General features: G+C 40.5%; 1 protein-coding gene across 6 annotated transcripts in view; it reads left to right on the top strand.

The window, feature by feature from the left end:
- The window catches only part of LOC136863890 (uncharacterized), a 446,082-nt gene that overhangs the window by 274,909 nt on the left and 156,934 nt on the right, over positions 1-14,239 (top strand). For all 6 annotated transcript variants that reach the window (XM_067140290.2, XM_067140287.2, XM_067140285.2 and 3 more), the window contains one exon: positions 2,992-4,828. In XM_067140290.2, the coding sequence (XP_066996391.2) occupies positions 3,153-4,828 (1,676 nt within the window). In that variant the 5' untranslated portion in view covers positions 2,992-3,152. The remainder of the gene's footprint in view (positions 1-2,991; positions 4,829-14,239) is intronic.

The raw sequence follows: 14,239 nt of genomic DNA, 5'->3' as shown, positions 1-14,239 counted from the left end.
TACAGCTAGCTCTTTCTACTAGATTTCCTGGTCAGTATTATAACTCAAGGGAGTTGCCTGTTTAACAGTACATATCTTAGGATTAATAAAATCTAGAACAATATTTGCTACCTTTCGTTTACCTGAATTGTTTAGATGAAGGCCATGCTTTGTGTAACAGTGTCTCTCGAAACTGCTGATATCAATTACCTGTGTATTACGAAAATATTTACAAATTTTAACCATATCTGTATTAACTTGTCCACTTCAATGTTCACACACGGGTCTCTAGTCAAATCATGCCTGTGGGGCACGTTCACTACAAATATGTTAGTGTGAGTCAGCTTACCTAGTGTACATTTAAGTTGAGAAATGACATTCTTAGCCTCCTTGTGAGCTACGTCGTTCTTCCCGCCGATGATCACTACTGCATCACGACTTCCGAGATTTCTTGCTGCCTGCTTCTTGATTGGGGCCCCAGGATGGATGCCGGCAGATGCTGCAATATCTTTATTGTTCATTTTCTCCGCAATTCCCCTCGCCTGGCTATCGCCAAATATGAGAATGTTCGACACTTTCGCCGGTGCACTGTGTGAGATTTTAGGCCTAACTTTGCCGCTTCTCGTAACGGGTCTTGCGCTATACGTCTGACTGCTTCCCGTGCGGATACCTTGCGTATCGCTTACTTCCCTCAGGGCTGAAAATTTATTTTTAGTGTCAATTACAAAGTTGTCCTTATTTAACTGTACTCTTTTCCTCCTAGAATCTGAAGCAACTTGACACCACGCGCTAGAATTCACGGAGCCACCCGTGTTCTGAGTGTTTACTGGTACTGGTACTTTCGATTTCAGTAAACGTACCTTCTCCTTTAAAATTTCATTTTCCGCTTTTAATGCTTGTAAATCCTGTTGCAATAAAGAGAGAATTACAAGTACATTATCATTACCTCCATCCTCCAAGGAATGAGACGCCAGCGATTCGTTGACCGTTGTAGACCTAGGTTTGTTACCGCTATTCAAATTGCTCTCGCCACAGCTCATACAGGTCCAAGTATCTTCATTTTTAGCAAAACCAGCACTACATATACACTCAAAATGGTACCAAATGAAACACTTTTCACACTGGATACCATTCTTCACTCGCTTCTTGTTTACACCACACTTATTCCCGATTATTTCGCAAGAGAACCGGGACCTATCTTCACTTACATCCTTCGCTGACGACATCATATTTATGTGATTACCCCAATGAAGGTCTTTTCTTATATTGACACCTAGGTACTTGCGATGATCCCCAAAAGGAACTTCCACCCCATCAACGCAGTAATTAAAACTGAGAAGACTTTTCCTATTTGTGAAACTCACAACATGACTTTTAACCCCGTTTATTATCATACCATTGCTCACCGTCCATCTCACAACATTATCGATGTTACACTGCAGCCGCTCACAATCGTGAAACTTATTTATTACTCTGTACAAAATAACATCATCTGCAAACAGCCTTATCTCTGATTCCACTTCTTTACACATATCATTGATATATATAAGAAAACATAAAGGTCCAATAATACTGCCTTGAGGAATTCCCCTCTTAATTATTACAGAGTCAGATAAAGCTTTGCCTACTCTAATTCTCTGAGTTCTATTTTCGACAAATATAGCCACCTATTCAGTCACCGGGCGAGTTGGCCGTGCGCGTAGAGGCGTGCGGCTGTGAGCTTGCATCCGGGAGATAGTAGGTTCGAATCCCACTATCGGCAGCCCTGAAGATGGTTTTCCGTGGTTTCCCATTTTCACACCAGGAAAATACTGGGGCTGTACCTTAATTAAGGCCACGGCCGATTCCTTCCAACTCCTCGGCCTTTCCTATCCCATCGTCGCCATAAGACCTATCTGTGTCGGTGCGACGTAAAGCCCCTAGCAAAAAAAAACCCTTTTCAGTCACTCTTTTTTCTAGTCCAATAGCACTCATTTTTGCTAGTAGTCTTCCATGATCTACCCTATCAAATGCCTTAGATAGGTCAATCGCAATACAGTCCATTTGGCCTCCAGAATCCAGGATATTTGCTATACCTTGCTGAAATCCTACAAGCTGAGCTTCAGTGGAACAACCTTTCCTATACCCAAACTGCCTTCTGTCAAACCAGTTATTAATTTCACAAACATGTCTCTTATAATCAGAAAGAATGCTTTCCCAAAGCTTGTATGCAATGCATGTCAAACTGACTGGCCTGTAATTTTCAGCTTTCTGTCTATCACCCTTTCCTTTGTACGCAGGGGCTACTATAGCAACTCTCCATTCATTTGGTATAGCTCCTTCAACCAAACATTAAGCAAATATGTACTTCAGATATGGTACTATATCCCAACCCATTGCCTTTAGTATATCCCCAGAAATCTTATCAATTTTAGCTGCTTTTCTAGTTTTCAACTTTTGTCAAATAGTGAATATAAATGTTAGATTTTCAAGGAGCCCAGGTTAAAAACCTCTGATTGGAGGCAATTTTCTCCAGAATTGATCAGAATCACCCAACTGCACCCTACTCGACTTAAAAGCTTTTGGGAGAGGGTGGTTTCAAATCCCACAAAAATAGCAAAAAGAAAAACAATGGAAGCAATGGTTCTACCAAGATTAATGATGCCCTGTTGATACTTTGGGACAGCTTGACCATAGACTGGCTGGATTTTGAATATAGGCCTAAGGATGGGGCTGACAACCCCTCCGCGATCTATCGTGTGGAAAGCTTCATTCCATTATCACATACAAATTATACCAGAAACCATAATTTGTTTTGTTGATTGAGAGTATGAATTAATAAAGAATGACAGTATACAGGCTTCCCAGCCTTTAAGTATCCAGTGTGGCTTGGGACACTGATGTATAATACTGTTTTTTTTTTTTTTTTTTGATAATTGAGACGCCTCTACGCTATCGTTTATGATTAATGTAATTTAGTAGTTTACAAGTGATGTGTGTTTCTACATTATATTATTTTATTTTCTCTTGCAGGTCTTGCCACTTGGGGTAAGAAAGTTGGTCGCAAATGGGAGCAGTTGAAACGTAGCGACTCTTCTGAACTTTTGGCGGTAACTCCTGGCAGACGCCGTCACTGGTCGCCGAACAAGTCTACACCAAATCCTCCGTCCACCTTGTCGCAAGCTACCTCTGCCATGGGAACCGCTCGTGGCCGGAGAATCTCCAGAGTAGAATCGTTACGTAATTTATTTATACGTGCAGGAGCTGCAGGAGACGACAAACAGGGCAACACCTCTCTGGGAAGTAATTCAAAAAGTTGCAGATATAAAGTGGACAAGGAGACAAACACAGAACCATCGGACGGATCGAGCGGTGCTGAAGACAGGGATCCAGAGTGGGTGAAGGAAGAATGCAAGAAGGGTTTGGCAGATCTTCATTACCTGAATTCTTTGTTACTGGAGGAAAGGGATGGAAGTAAAATCAGAGGTCGTCTCTTGTCTTCATCCGTAGAAGACTCTGATTTAGAGGAACATCAGCAACAAATTTTGCAGTACTTGCTGAGGTATCACTCTGCACCCGACAAGGTTGACTCGGCGGCTTTAAGAGCATTCAGCTGCGAAGACCTCTTATCATCTTTCCGAGGTTTATGCGGAGACGAAGAAGGTTTGAAAACTGTCAAGTCTAAGAAATCCTCGTCGAATACCAAAGCTCAACAGGGTCAGTTTAATATAAGATCTACTAAACTGTCAGTTCTAACAGAGGAAAATTCTCCTAAATCTCGACATAGGCACAGTCAGTTATCGCAGGCTGGAGGATCAATAAGCTGTGATGATCTTGTTGGGAGCGAAGACCGCTCCACGATGACTAATTTGGTGAGAAGTCAGAGAGGGGGTGCGAGGAGCATCTCACTGTCCACCTCGAGTTGCAGTAACACCATGTCCCCACTTTCAGTGGATGACCTTTGTATGTTCCTTAACAACTTGCTACTTTTAAAATCAGATGAAAGTGGATACGAGAGCGATTCGACTCGTGCTGGGTCGGATTCACCTCGGGGATCTATCAAATCTTCTACATCGGACTTTCCTGGCAGTAATATTGGGGGAATTGTGGGAAGTATTCAGCCACGCCATGTTTCTGGAACTAGCGGATCTCGGGTATCGTCTTTTACTGAATCAGGTGATCTTGTCTTGCCGTTGTATGAACCAGTTCTTGGCGAAGGAAACGGTAATTCAATATTAAATAGGAATGAAGATGGCATTGAAGAGGAGGAAGATGCTTTGGAGGATGAAAATACCATGACAGATGACACATTAGTGGCAGAGGATGAAGATGTGTTTCATAATTCAGGGAAGGATTTCATTGCAGAGACTAAAATGGAAAAGCAAGCACCAGCAACTGAGAGTACAAATCATTCTAGAAAGGATACTTTAAATGAAACCGATGAGGAAAAGCTGTCGTTTTCTCGGAAGAGAAATGCTAAAATTAATATTGGTATCAGACGGGGAGATGTTAAATCATTAGGTTTAGGAAATCGAAACATGCGACCTAGTGCTACACGTCCTCCCTGTAAGGAGGTAGTTTCGAGTACTTCCGAGACTCGGGATCCTGTAGAGTCTCTGGTGTGCGATAGGTGCAGACCTGAAGTGCTCGGTTCTTCACCACCAAAGGAGTCCGGTAGGGTCGCATCGGTTGTATCAGAGACTAAATCACAAAGATCTGTTCCACCGCAAGGGGACAGAGAGTTTAAGTGCATAAGAATTATAAAGGATGAAAAGGAAGGCCTAGGAGTCTATATCGAGAAGAAGGATCCAACTGCTCGCACGACCTGTTACACCATCTCTCGCATAGAGCCTGGCAGACTTGTGGACAGGTAAGGTTTTATATCGCCATAACCATTACATTCACTAGAACCACACTGCTTAACATTCATAAAAATGCAGATCAATATAAAGATTGTTTCATCTGAGAACTGACTTCTTTCTTACAGAATACTGTTGTTTTAGCTTTGCTGCACCTTAATTCAATCTCTCTCGCTTTTCCGTGGTTTCCCATTTTCAATTGCAACTTTTTGCAATTGACTTTACGTCGCACCAGCACAGATAGGTCTCATGGCGACAAAGGGATAGGAAAGGCCTAGGATTGGGAAGGAAGCAGCCATGGTCTTAATTGAGGTACAGCCTCAGCATTTGCCTGGTGTGAAAATGAGAAACCAGTGGGGTTTGAACCCACTATCTCCAGGATGCAAGCTCACTCGCTCGGTATTGCAGTGTTGCCCTAGATTCATATCACTGCTGCCTCAGCATCCGAGCACCTGATTTCCTAGGGAGTATCTACTTTGCTTTTGAGATGAATAAAAAATAGCATGTGCTTCAAAAAATGAGTGTACTGCAGAATTTTGAAGGTAACTTAGAAGGAAACTTCACTTTCTAAAAGAGGTTGATGGTCACACAGTGGCATAATTTACGTTGCCGAGTCGTCCAAGGACTATCATAAATCTCGCAAAATATTACGCGAAGTCGGTTACCAAACCCTCTTTAGCTTTGAGAGATGTAACGTAGAATCGATAAGTGAACATTTTCTAGGTGGCCCATTGAGTGCATAGTTAGTTCTATGCCAATTTGTAGACAATGTATTCTTGAACAAGAGGAAACATTAAGAAAGATGTGAGATCCAGGTTTTTCAGGGCGGCATTAATAATAATACTTTATTAACGGCAATACCATTTTACACAACAATAGAGAAAAATAAACAAAACAAAACAAAACACCCTAAAAGAAAGTTCAGTGGAGTGTAAGTAGAAAGCATGAAAAGATATATACACAGGTTATATTACAAGTAATCACAGGAAAGTAATAATCAATCCCCGAGATTATGTAAGTGATTTCTAAATTCTGATGACAATGAGCAGTTGAATATATCAATATCTACTTTGCTTAGGGATCTTGACATTCGTTCAATCGGCGCATTGAATGCATAGTTACTTCTATTCCAATTTGTAGACAATGTATTCTTGAACCTCGTGCGTCTGCCTGGTACATGTACGTTAATTTTTTCTAGGAGTTGTGGACAATTCACCAAGGAATGAAGCAACTAAAAAATGAAGAGTGTATCCAGGAATTCATGGCATTGTGACAGACTATGTAGATATAAAGACTGTTGTAAGGTTGTATAATCAACATTTTCATATGAGAATCCTGCTCTAAATGAATATAAATGAAGAAATTTGTTTTACTGAATCTAATCCATGGATAGAAGTTTAATGAGAAGGGTTCCATACAGGTGTGCAGTATTCTAGTATAGGGCGTACCATAGACACATACAGCAATCGATAGGTAGCTAATTTTGGAAATTCTCTAGAATACGTAGTAAATAAATAAATAAATAAATAAATAAATTAGCCGTGTGAATCCCCTAAGGGCTACGGCCTCCTGCAATGCAGGGACAGTGCTCAGTTTAGCTCATCAGGTGAGGAGGTCCTGAAGAGCATTATTATATTGGTTAATCTGTAGTTTGTTTCATGATAACGTATTACCTCATATTGTATACTTATGTAGTCTCACCCCCGAGTGAATGCAATGGTGTTTTTCTGGATCAACAATTCGCGAAAACGCACTGTTGCATTAATAACAGGTGTACACTTTTTTCTCAGGGAGGGTTCAGGTTCCTTCTAGGTGAAAGCGTAAACTTGCGCACTTCGTTCTTGCATAGCTTCTTCTCCGAATGTTGTAGACGTTTCTTGTAATTTCTTGACCTTAACCTCCGTTGAAATTCTCTTGACATACATTGCAGGTGCATATCCTCCTTCCACTATGTGTTCCGTGATGAGGTATCATATCACTGTCTGTTTGACATTCGTCTTGCTATTCTCCCGAGTGCACAGAAGATGACCATCACGGTATTCTCTTCGTCGAAGCGTACAATTGTATGTTGTATTCTTCGCCTCTGTCCTGAGAGCGTACTTCAACATATTTTACACTTGCACGGCTTCTTTCCGCAGTGTACGCGAGGATGATAATTTTATATTGACCACTTCATAAAAACTCTTTTTATCAATTTTACTGTATTATGCCGTAGCGATCAGAGAGGTGACCTTCAGGTCTCTTTGTGGAAGCGCACTGTTGCATATTTCACTGCTGCACAATATCTATAATATGTGTCTTGATCGACCTATGTTATCACAGGGCTTGAGCAAATGTGTATCCCGTAAGGTTAGTGACCTCTGCACACAATTTGTCCCAGCTCTTTCCACTCTTGCCTTATCTTTGCTGTTCTTGTCCATTGCTTTCCTCCCCATCTCGCAAACCTCTCTGCCAATCTTCCCACACTTCCGTCTTCCTTCTCTGGGATCCCACATTGTCATTTTGTAGGTCCATCGATTTTGCTCCAGTCTCGCTACGTGTCCTCCTCATTTCCACTTTAGCTGATCGGCTGTCGTCAAAGCGTCTTTCATGCCGGTTCTCCTTCGTATATCTTCGTTCCGTATTCTGTCTCTAAATGAGACCTGGAGTATTTTTCTTTCCATTTTGCGCAGGCATATATGGATCATTTTCCTTTGTTTTAGAGTTAGCGCCCAGGTTTGGCATCCATATAGTAGGACTGGTATCACACATTTTTCTAGGACTTCAGCTTTAAGGGTGAGTTTCTGAGTCTTGTCTGTCAGAATGAACTTTAGAGACCAGAACCTCGTCCATGCTTGTCCTATTCGCCGTTTGACCTCTTTTTCTGAACAGTTTGAGAATGATATGTTCTGGCCAAGGTATACACATTCCTCTACGTAATCCAGTATTTCTCCGTTTACGCTAACTGGAGTTTCCAGTGCATTAGTCATCAACTTTGTTTTTCTTGGATTCATTGTCAGGCCCGCTTCTTTGCTGATGTTGTCTAATTCTATTATAATTTGTTCTAGCTCCGTTGCCGACTCTGCCACCAATACGATGTCGTCTGCAAATCGTAAGTGCGTTAGTCTTGCTCCATCTATTTTGATGCCGTATTTGTTTTCCCAATCTAGTTTTCTGAACTGATTATCCAGTGAGCACGTGAATAATTTTGGTGAGAGAGGGTCCCCTTGCTTAACTCCTCTTTCTATCTTTATGTTCTTTCCTTCTCTTTCTGTTTTTATTCTGGCCTCGCTGCCTTCGTAGAGTTTATCCAGGAGTCTGATGTATTTGTTCTGGATACCTTGTTTGCTCAGTGCTTCTAAAACGTATTCCCGTTCCACGGAGTCGAATGCTTTATTGTAGTCCACAAATGCTATATAGACATCCAAATTGAATTCTTGTGTTTTCTCGATCAGTTGATTCACTTCTTGTAGGTGGTCTGATGTACTGTAATTTATTCTAAATCCTGCTTGGGGGCCGATGACCTTCGATGTTAGGCCCCTTTAAACAACAAGCATCATCATCATCATCAAATCCTGCTTGTGTCGCTGTTTGTTGTTCATCTAGTGTCTTCGCCATTCTGTTAGTTACGATCTTCATGAAGAGTTTGTAAAGATTTACAGTTAGTTTGCTAGGTCTGTAGTTATTTATATCGTCTTTGGCTCCTTTTTGTGCAGAAGTATGATGATGCTTTGTTTCCACTCCCTTGGCATGTCTTCTGATACTAGTATCTTGTTAAATAGCGTAGTGATGAACGGAGTTATGTCTTCCTCACCCCATTTCAGGAATTCATTGTGGATTCCATCTTCCCCTGGGGATTTTGCGTTCTTTGCTTCCCTTATGGCTGCTCTTACTTCACTGGGAAGAATGGGTGGTATTTCTTCCTCAATGTCCTTTTTTGGCGTCTTGTGACACTGTGTGCCATTTTGGGAATTACTTGTATATAATTTCCTGTATAATTCTGTCGCTTGCGTCACTATCTGTTCTCTCTTGGCATGTCTTTTACCATTACTGTATTTCACTCCCAGTATCCAATGTTTGTTCGGAGTTAATTCCTTTCGAATCTTCTTCATTGATTTTGTATTTTCCATGTTTTCTTTGAGTACTTCCGTGTTGTGGTCTCTGATGTCTTTTCGGATTTCCCTTTTCGTTTGTTTATTGGTTTTTGTACATTCCAGCTTTGTGCGTTCATTTTCTTTGGCTTGTGGTTTCAGACGTTCTCTTTCTTCGATCAATCTTTTAGTACTATCATTTAGTTTTATTCTATTTCTTCTGTTTTCCGGTGTCGAGGATTGCTTGGCTGAGAGGGATATGCAGTTTACGAGCTCTGTATAATATCTAGTAATGCAACCCAATCTTTGAAATGCTTTCTTACAAATATTTTCAATATGTTCATTAAACGATAGGTAATATTTGAATAAAACACCAAGAACATTAACTTGTGAAACAGGAGTTAGAATGTTGTTACTAAATTTGCACTGAAATGATATTTTCTTCTTGTTTTAAAAAAATGATGATATTTTACATTTTCCTGATTAAGTTTCAAGCCATTTCGAATACGGTACTTTTCCAGATGATGTAGATCTTCTTGAAGTTTAAAGCAATCAAGTGGACAATTAATTTGCATTAAAATGTTTGCATTGTCAGCAAACAAAAGCAATTCACAATTCTTAAGTATATTTTTAATGTCATTTATGTAGAGAGTAAAAAGTAAGGGCACAAGGTGAGACCCTTGAGGAAATCCACAAGTAACAATAATAGGCGCAGAAAAATTATTCCTTGTTTTAACAATCTGCAGGCGATTTTTAAGATACGATTCAAACCAGGAGAGGAGAGGCCCATTAATTCCGTAACCTGTTAGTTTTTGCAGCAAGATATCGTGGTCGACAATGTCCAAAGCTTTTGAGAAGTCTGTATAAATGCAGTCCACCTGCGAGTGATTCTCTATTGTATCCAAGAGGAACTGATAGAATAAGAGAAGATTGCTACAGGTTGACCGTCCTGAAAAGAATCCGTGCTTGCTGATATTTCTAAAGAGAGGTGTGATCTTGTCAAGAATTATCGAGTCAAAAATTTTGGAAATATGAGAAGAAATTGTAACAGGTCTACATTGTTTTCTGTCAGTTTTATCACCATTTTTGAAAACTGGACTAACGAATCCTTTCTTCCATTCCACTGGAAAAACGCCTTGGTTTAATGATAAGTTGAACAGATAAGAGTGCTTCACATAAAAATAAATGAGCTGTGGTTGAGCAGGTACGTTGAAACACCATCAGGTCCGACAGTTTTCTTTAATTCCACAGATATCAGTTTGTTGTAAATCTCTGCCTTACTAATGTTTATATCGGACAGATTGACAGAAGAATGTTAATCATATGACGTACTACTACTATTCTGATAAGAATAAACAGAAGAAAAGTGTTTAGCAAAAAGATTGACAATTTTTTCTCCAGTATCTGCTGTAACTTCATGAAGATGCATTGTTGAAGGAATATTATTACATGACATTTTAGAACTTAGATAGTAGGTTCGAATCCCACTATCGGCAGCCCTGAAGATGGTTCTCCGTGGTTTCCCATTTTCACACCAGGCAAATGCTGGGGCTGTACCTTAATTAAGGCCACGGCCGCTTCCTTCCAACTCCTAGGCCTTTCCTATCCCATCGTCGCCATAAGACCTATCTGTGTCGGTGCGACGTAAAGCCCCTAGTAAAAAAAAATAACTTAGATATTGCCAGAATTTCTGTGGATTGCAGACATTGCAGTTCATCAGACTGTTTCTAAAGTAACAACTTCTTTAGCCAGGTATTGCATTAGATGGCAGACTGTGCTCACATACCGATCGTAAAAACCTGCTCAACCCGACAATGAATATGTCAACAGAAAAGGATTCCATATCATTTACCTACAAGTAATACGAGTTTTGATTCTTCTTAGCAAGGGTCTATACTTGATTCACGTGTCGGGAGAAAACTGACATATATAAGATAATGCAGTGGAATGGTGCTAGTACCATGCTGCTTGGAGATTCCATGGCTTATGATACCTTTCAAGGATCCCACTTCCTCTGAACAGCAATCGTAGAACTGAAATATGCTTTGGACAAGTAAAGTAATGTTTCCCTGTACTGCAACACAGAAGAAGATAATTATTATTTTTTAAGTTATTTTTAATTTTACAATTGGCATTTCGTCACACTGGCACAGATAGGTCTTATGGCGATGATGGACGGGAACGGGCCGCGAGTGGAAAGGAAGCGGCCGTGGCCTTAAGGTACAGCATCTGCATTTGCCTGGTGAGAAAATGGTAAACCACGGAAAACCATCTTCAGGGTTGCCAACAGTGGGGTTCGAATCCGCTATCTCCCGAATGCAAGCTCATAGCTGCCAACTCGCAGATGAAGTGCTGATAAACGATGGAGGTGACTAACCAGTCATTTAACAAAGGTGAAAATGAAGAAGGTGTCGAATTACCCAGAAAAATCCGTGGTTTCCGACGCGGAATAAGTAAACTCATCAGCATACCGTTTAACAAAAGCCTACTTTGATTATACAATAGATACACCAGGTGTTATGGTATACAGCACGGGCTGAAATTTCGTAGATATGCTAACTAAGCTATGCACTAGCGAATTATGCCACAAACATTATTACAATATAAGATTGATACTGAAGCCTCCACCTTATCAATACATTTATTTACATACTATCATTCACAGTACCGGTTTCGACCCTTCAAGGGTCATCCTCAGCTGACAATTACAAATATGGTTCTTAAAACACCACAATGGAATATATTGTACAGTCGTGACAATTGTCCAATTCAACAGACCGTCTGAAACAAATGATACAATTAAAATACTAAAATAAGTCCTCTCTTCTTGGATTGTAAAAGGGTTAGGTAGTATAAAATGACATGTTTGTTGTTTTGATCAGCGTAAAAGTTGAAACTTGCTATGTATGCACTGATAGTAGTATTCTTGAAGTGTCCACTATTTTGCGTTGAAACTTATGGCTAACAGATTAAAACATTTCGAGTGTTTATTCTTGTAATAACTATATTGTTTGTTTCACCGTGTTCTTCTGCTGGTAGTATGAGCGTCTTGAAATGACTTGGACACTGTTTTTGAAGAATTGGGTAGTTGTCTAGTGTTCAATTCGAGGCATATTCAATATATGTGTACAAGACTCATAATCTATACTAATGCTGAGTTGGTAGTAAAATGCATTTTGTAAGAATAAAAATTTGTTTTAGTGACGTGCTCCTTAATTTGGTGTTGTATAATTTTATCAAGTGTCAATTTGTTTTACAATACTTGATATCTTGATTTTGAAAGATAGCGTGGAGGCTTCTTCCTTTTATGTTGTAGTACTAGTACAACGACTGTACAATATATTCCATTGTGATGTTTTAAAAACCATATTTGTAATTGTCAGCTGAGGATGGCCCTTGAAGGGTCGAAACCGGTACTGTGAATGATAGTATGTAAATAAATGTATTGATAAGGTGGAGGCTTCAGTATCAATCTTATGTTGTAGCTACAATCAATATGGAAATGAAACTTATAGATTATGATGAAACATTATTAGTTCTATGTTTTGCCACCAGGCAAAAATATGGCACTGTAAGTAATGGTCGGGGTCACAGAAAAAAGGCAGGAAGGATCAAACATATGATAACGGTGGTTCTGGTTACAAACACTGTTCAATATGGCCTCCGAAATCAGAAACATGCTGCATCCATAACACGGCATGGTTCAAATCAATCAATCAATCAATCACTACTGATCTGCATTTAGGGCAGTCGCCTAAGTGGCAGATTCCCTATCTGTTGTTTTCCTAGCCTTTTCTTAAATGATTACAAAGAAACTGGAAATTTATTGAACATCTCCCTGGTTAAGGTATTCCAATCCCTAACTTCCCTTCCTATAAGCGCATATTTGCCCCAATTTGTCCTCTTGAATTCCAACTTTATCTTCATATTGGGATCTTTCCTGCATGTCCCTGATAGACATGATCTTTCAAATATCCCCACAACCCGGAGTCGAATGGATTTAGGTCAGGGGGGACCTCGAAGGTCACGCATCTGGAAAATGCCAAGAGATAATGCAGTCATTATTGAAGGTTTCTTGAAGCAATTCTTTCACGTGGCGTGCGATATGTGGTGTTGCCCCATCTTGCATGAAAATGACGGTGTGGGCGCAGTTGCGTTCCTGTAAAGCTGGAATCACGTGTTGCAAAGGAGGTCCCTATAATATGCAGATGCCGCTGTACACTTAACAGGCCCACGAGGGGTCATCTCCTCGAAGAAAAACGGACCGAGAATGAAGGAGCTTGTAAAACCACACCAAATATTCACGTAAGCTGAATACAATGGTTGTTCCTACACAACGTTTGCAAGATTCGAACCCCATATACGACAGTTTTGTGCATTCACTGCACCCTCGAGAGTAAAATTCGCATTGTCAGTCCACAGAATATTCCACAGGCCACATGTTGTCCATTTCCACGCGTGCCAGAAATCGAAGGGCAAAGTCACAGCGTTGTGCAACATCTTGAGGTTCCCTTTCAATTTGTGAACAATGTGAAGTTTGTAGAGATACCAGTGTAAAATGCACCGTAAAAGCTTATGAATTGTTGACCGGGGTAGCGACAATTCACATGACACAGCCTGAGCACGGGTTACAGAATTGGAAGAATGTGCTGCACGGTCTGGTACAGCAACAGTAACTTCACCAACAACATCCGTGGGGATGGGCCACCGTCCTTTTTCTGGTGCGACGCATAATTCACCCGTTTCCTCGAATTTTTAAATTAATTTTCTTCAGCCCATTACTTGCTGTGGGACCTCTTCTCTGCTGTTTGTGTCGGCAATGTTCCCGCAATGCTGCAATCCTGGTAAAACAGTCTCATTAGTAGTGAACGGTCTCTCTTCCCAATAGGCATTACGTTTCGCACGGAGAAGTTCAACTTACTTATGCTACAACGAAGATATACTTCGCAAAAGGAGTCAACATGCGTCACCAAGCAACAACCAAGGCAGTGACACAACGCAATTCTACTGGAAGAATATTTTGATGTCTGAAGTACGGAATATTACACTTCTGACCGCCTATAGTGCCATATTTTCGACTGGTGCCAAAACTTGCAACTAATAATTTTTGTGGCATAATTCGTGAGTGCATTGCTTAGTTAGCACATGTAACAAATTTCAGACTCCTACGTCCATAACAGCCCATGCTATATAGGCCTATTGTATGTATTTATACTAGCAGTTACCCGCGGCTTCGCTCGCGTGGATTTCGTCATCTGATAAAAGTAATCGTTCCTCGATTGTGTACCCCTGAAACTCTTTGTAAACCACATTTGTGGTATTGCGTTTTGGGGAAAAGATGACCATGCGACA

This window comes from Anabrus simplex, chromosome 2, assembly GCF_040414725.1.
Source record: "Anabrus simplex isolate iqAnaSimp1 chromosome 2, ASM4041472v1, whole genome shotgun sequence".
In the NCBI taxonomy this organism is placed as follows: domain Eukaryota; kingdom Metazoa; phylum Arthropoda; class Insecta; order Orthoptera; family Tettigoniidae; genus Anabrus; species Anabrus simplex.
This window is presented reverse-complemented; position numbering and strand designations above follow the sequence as displayed.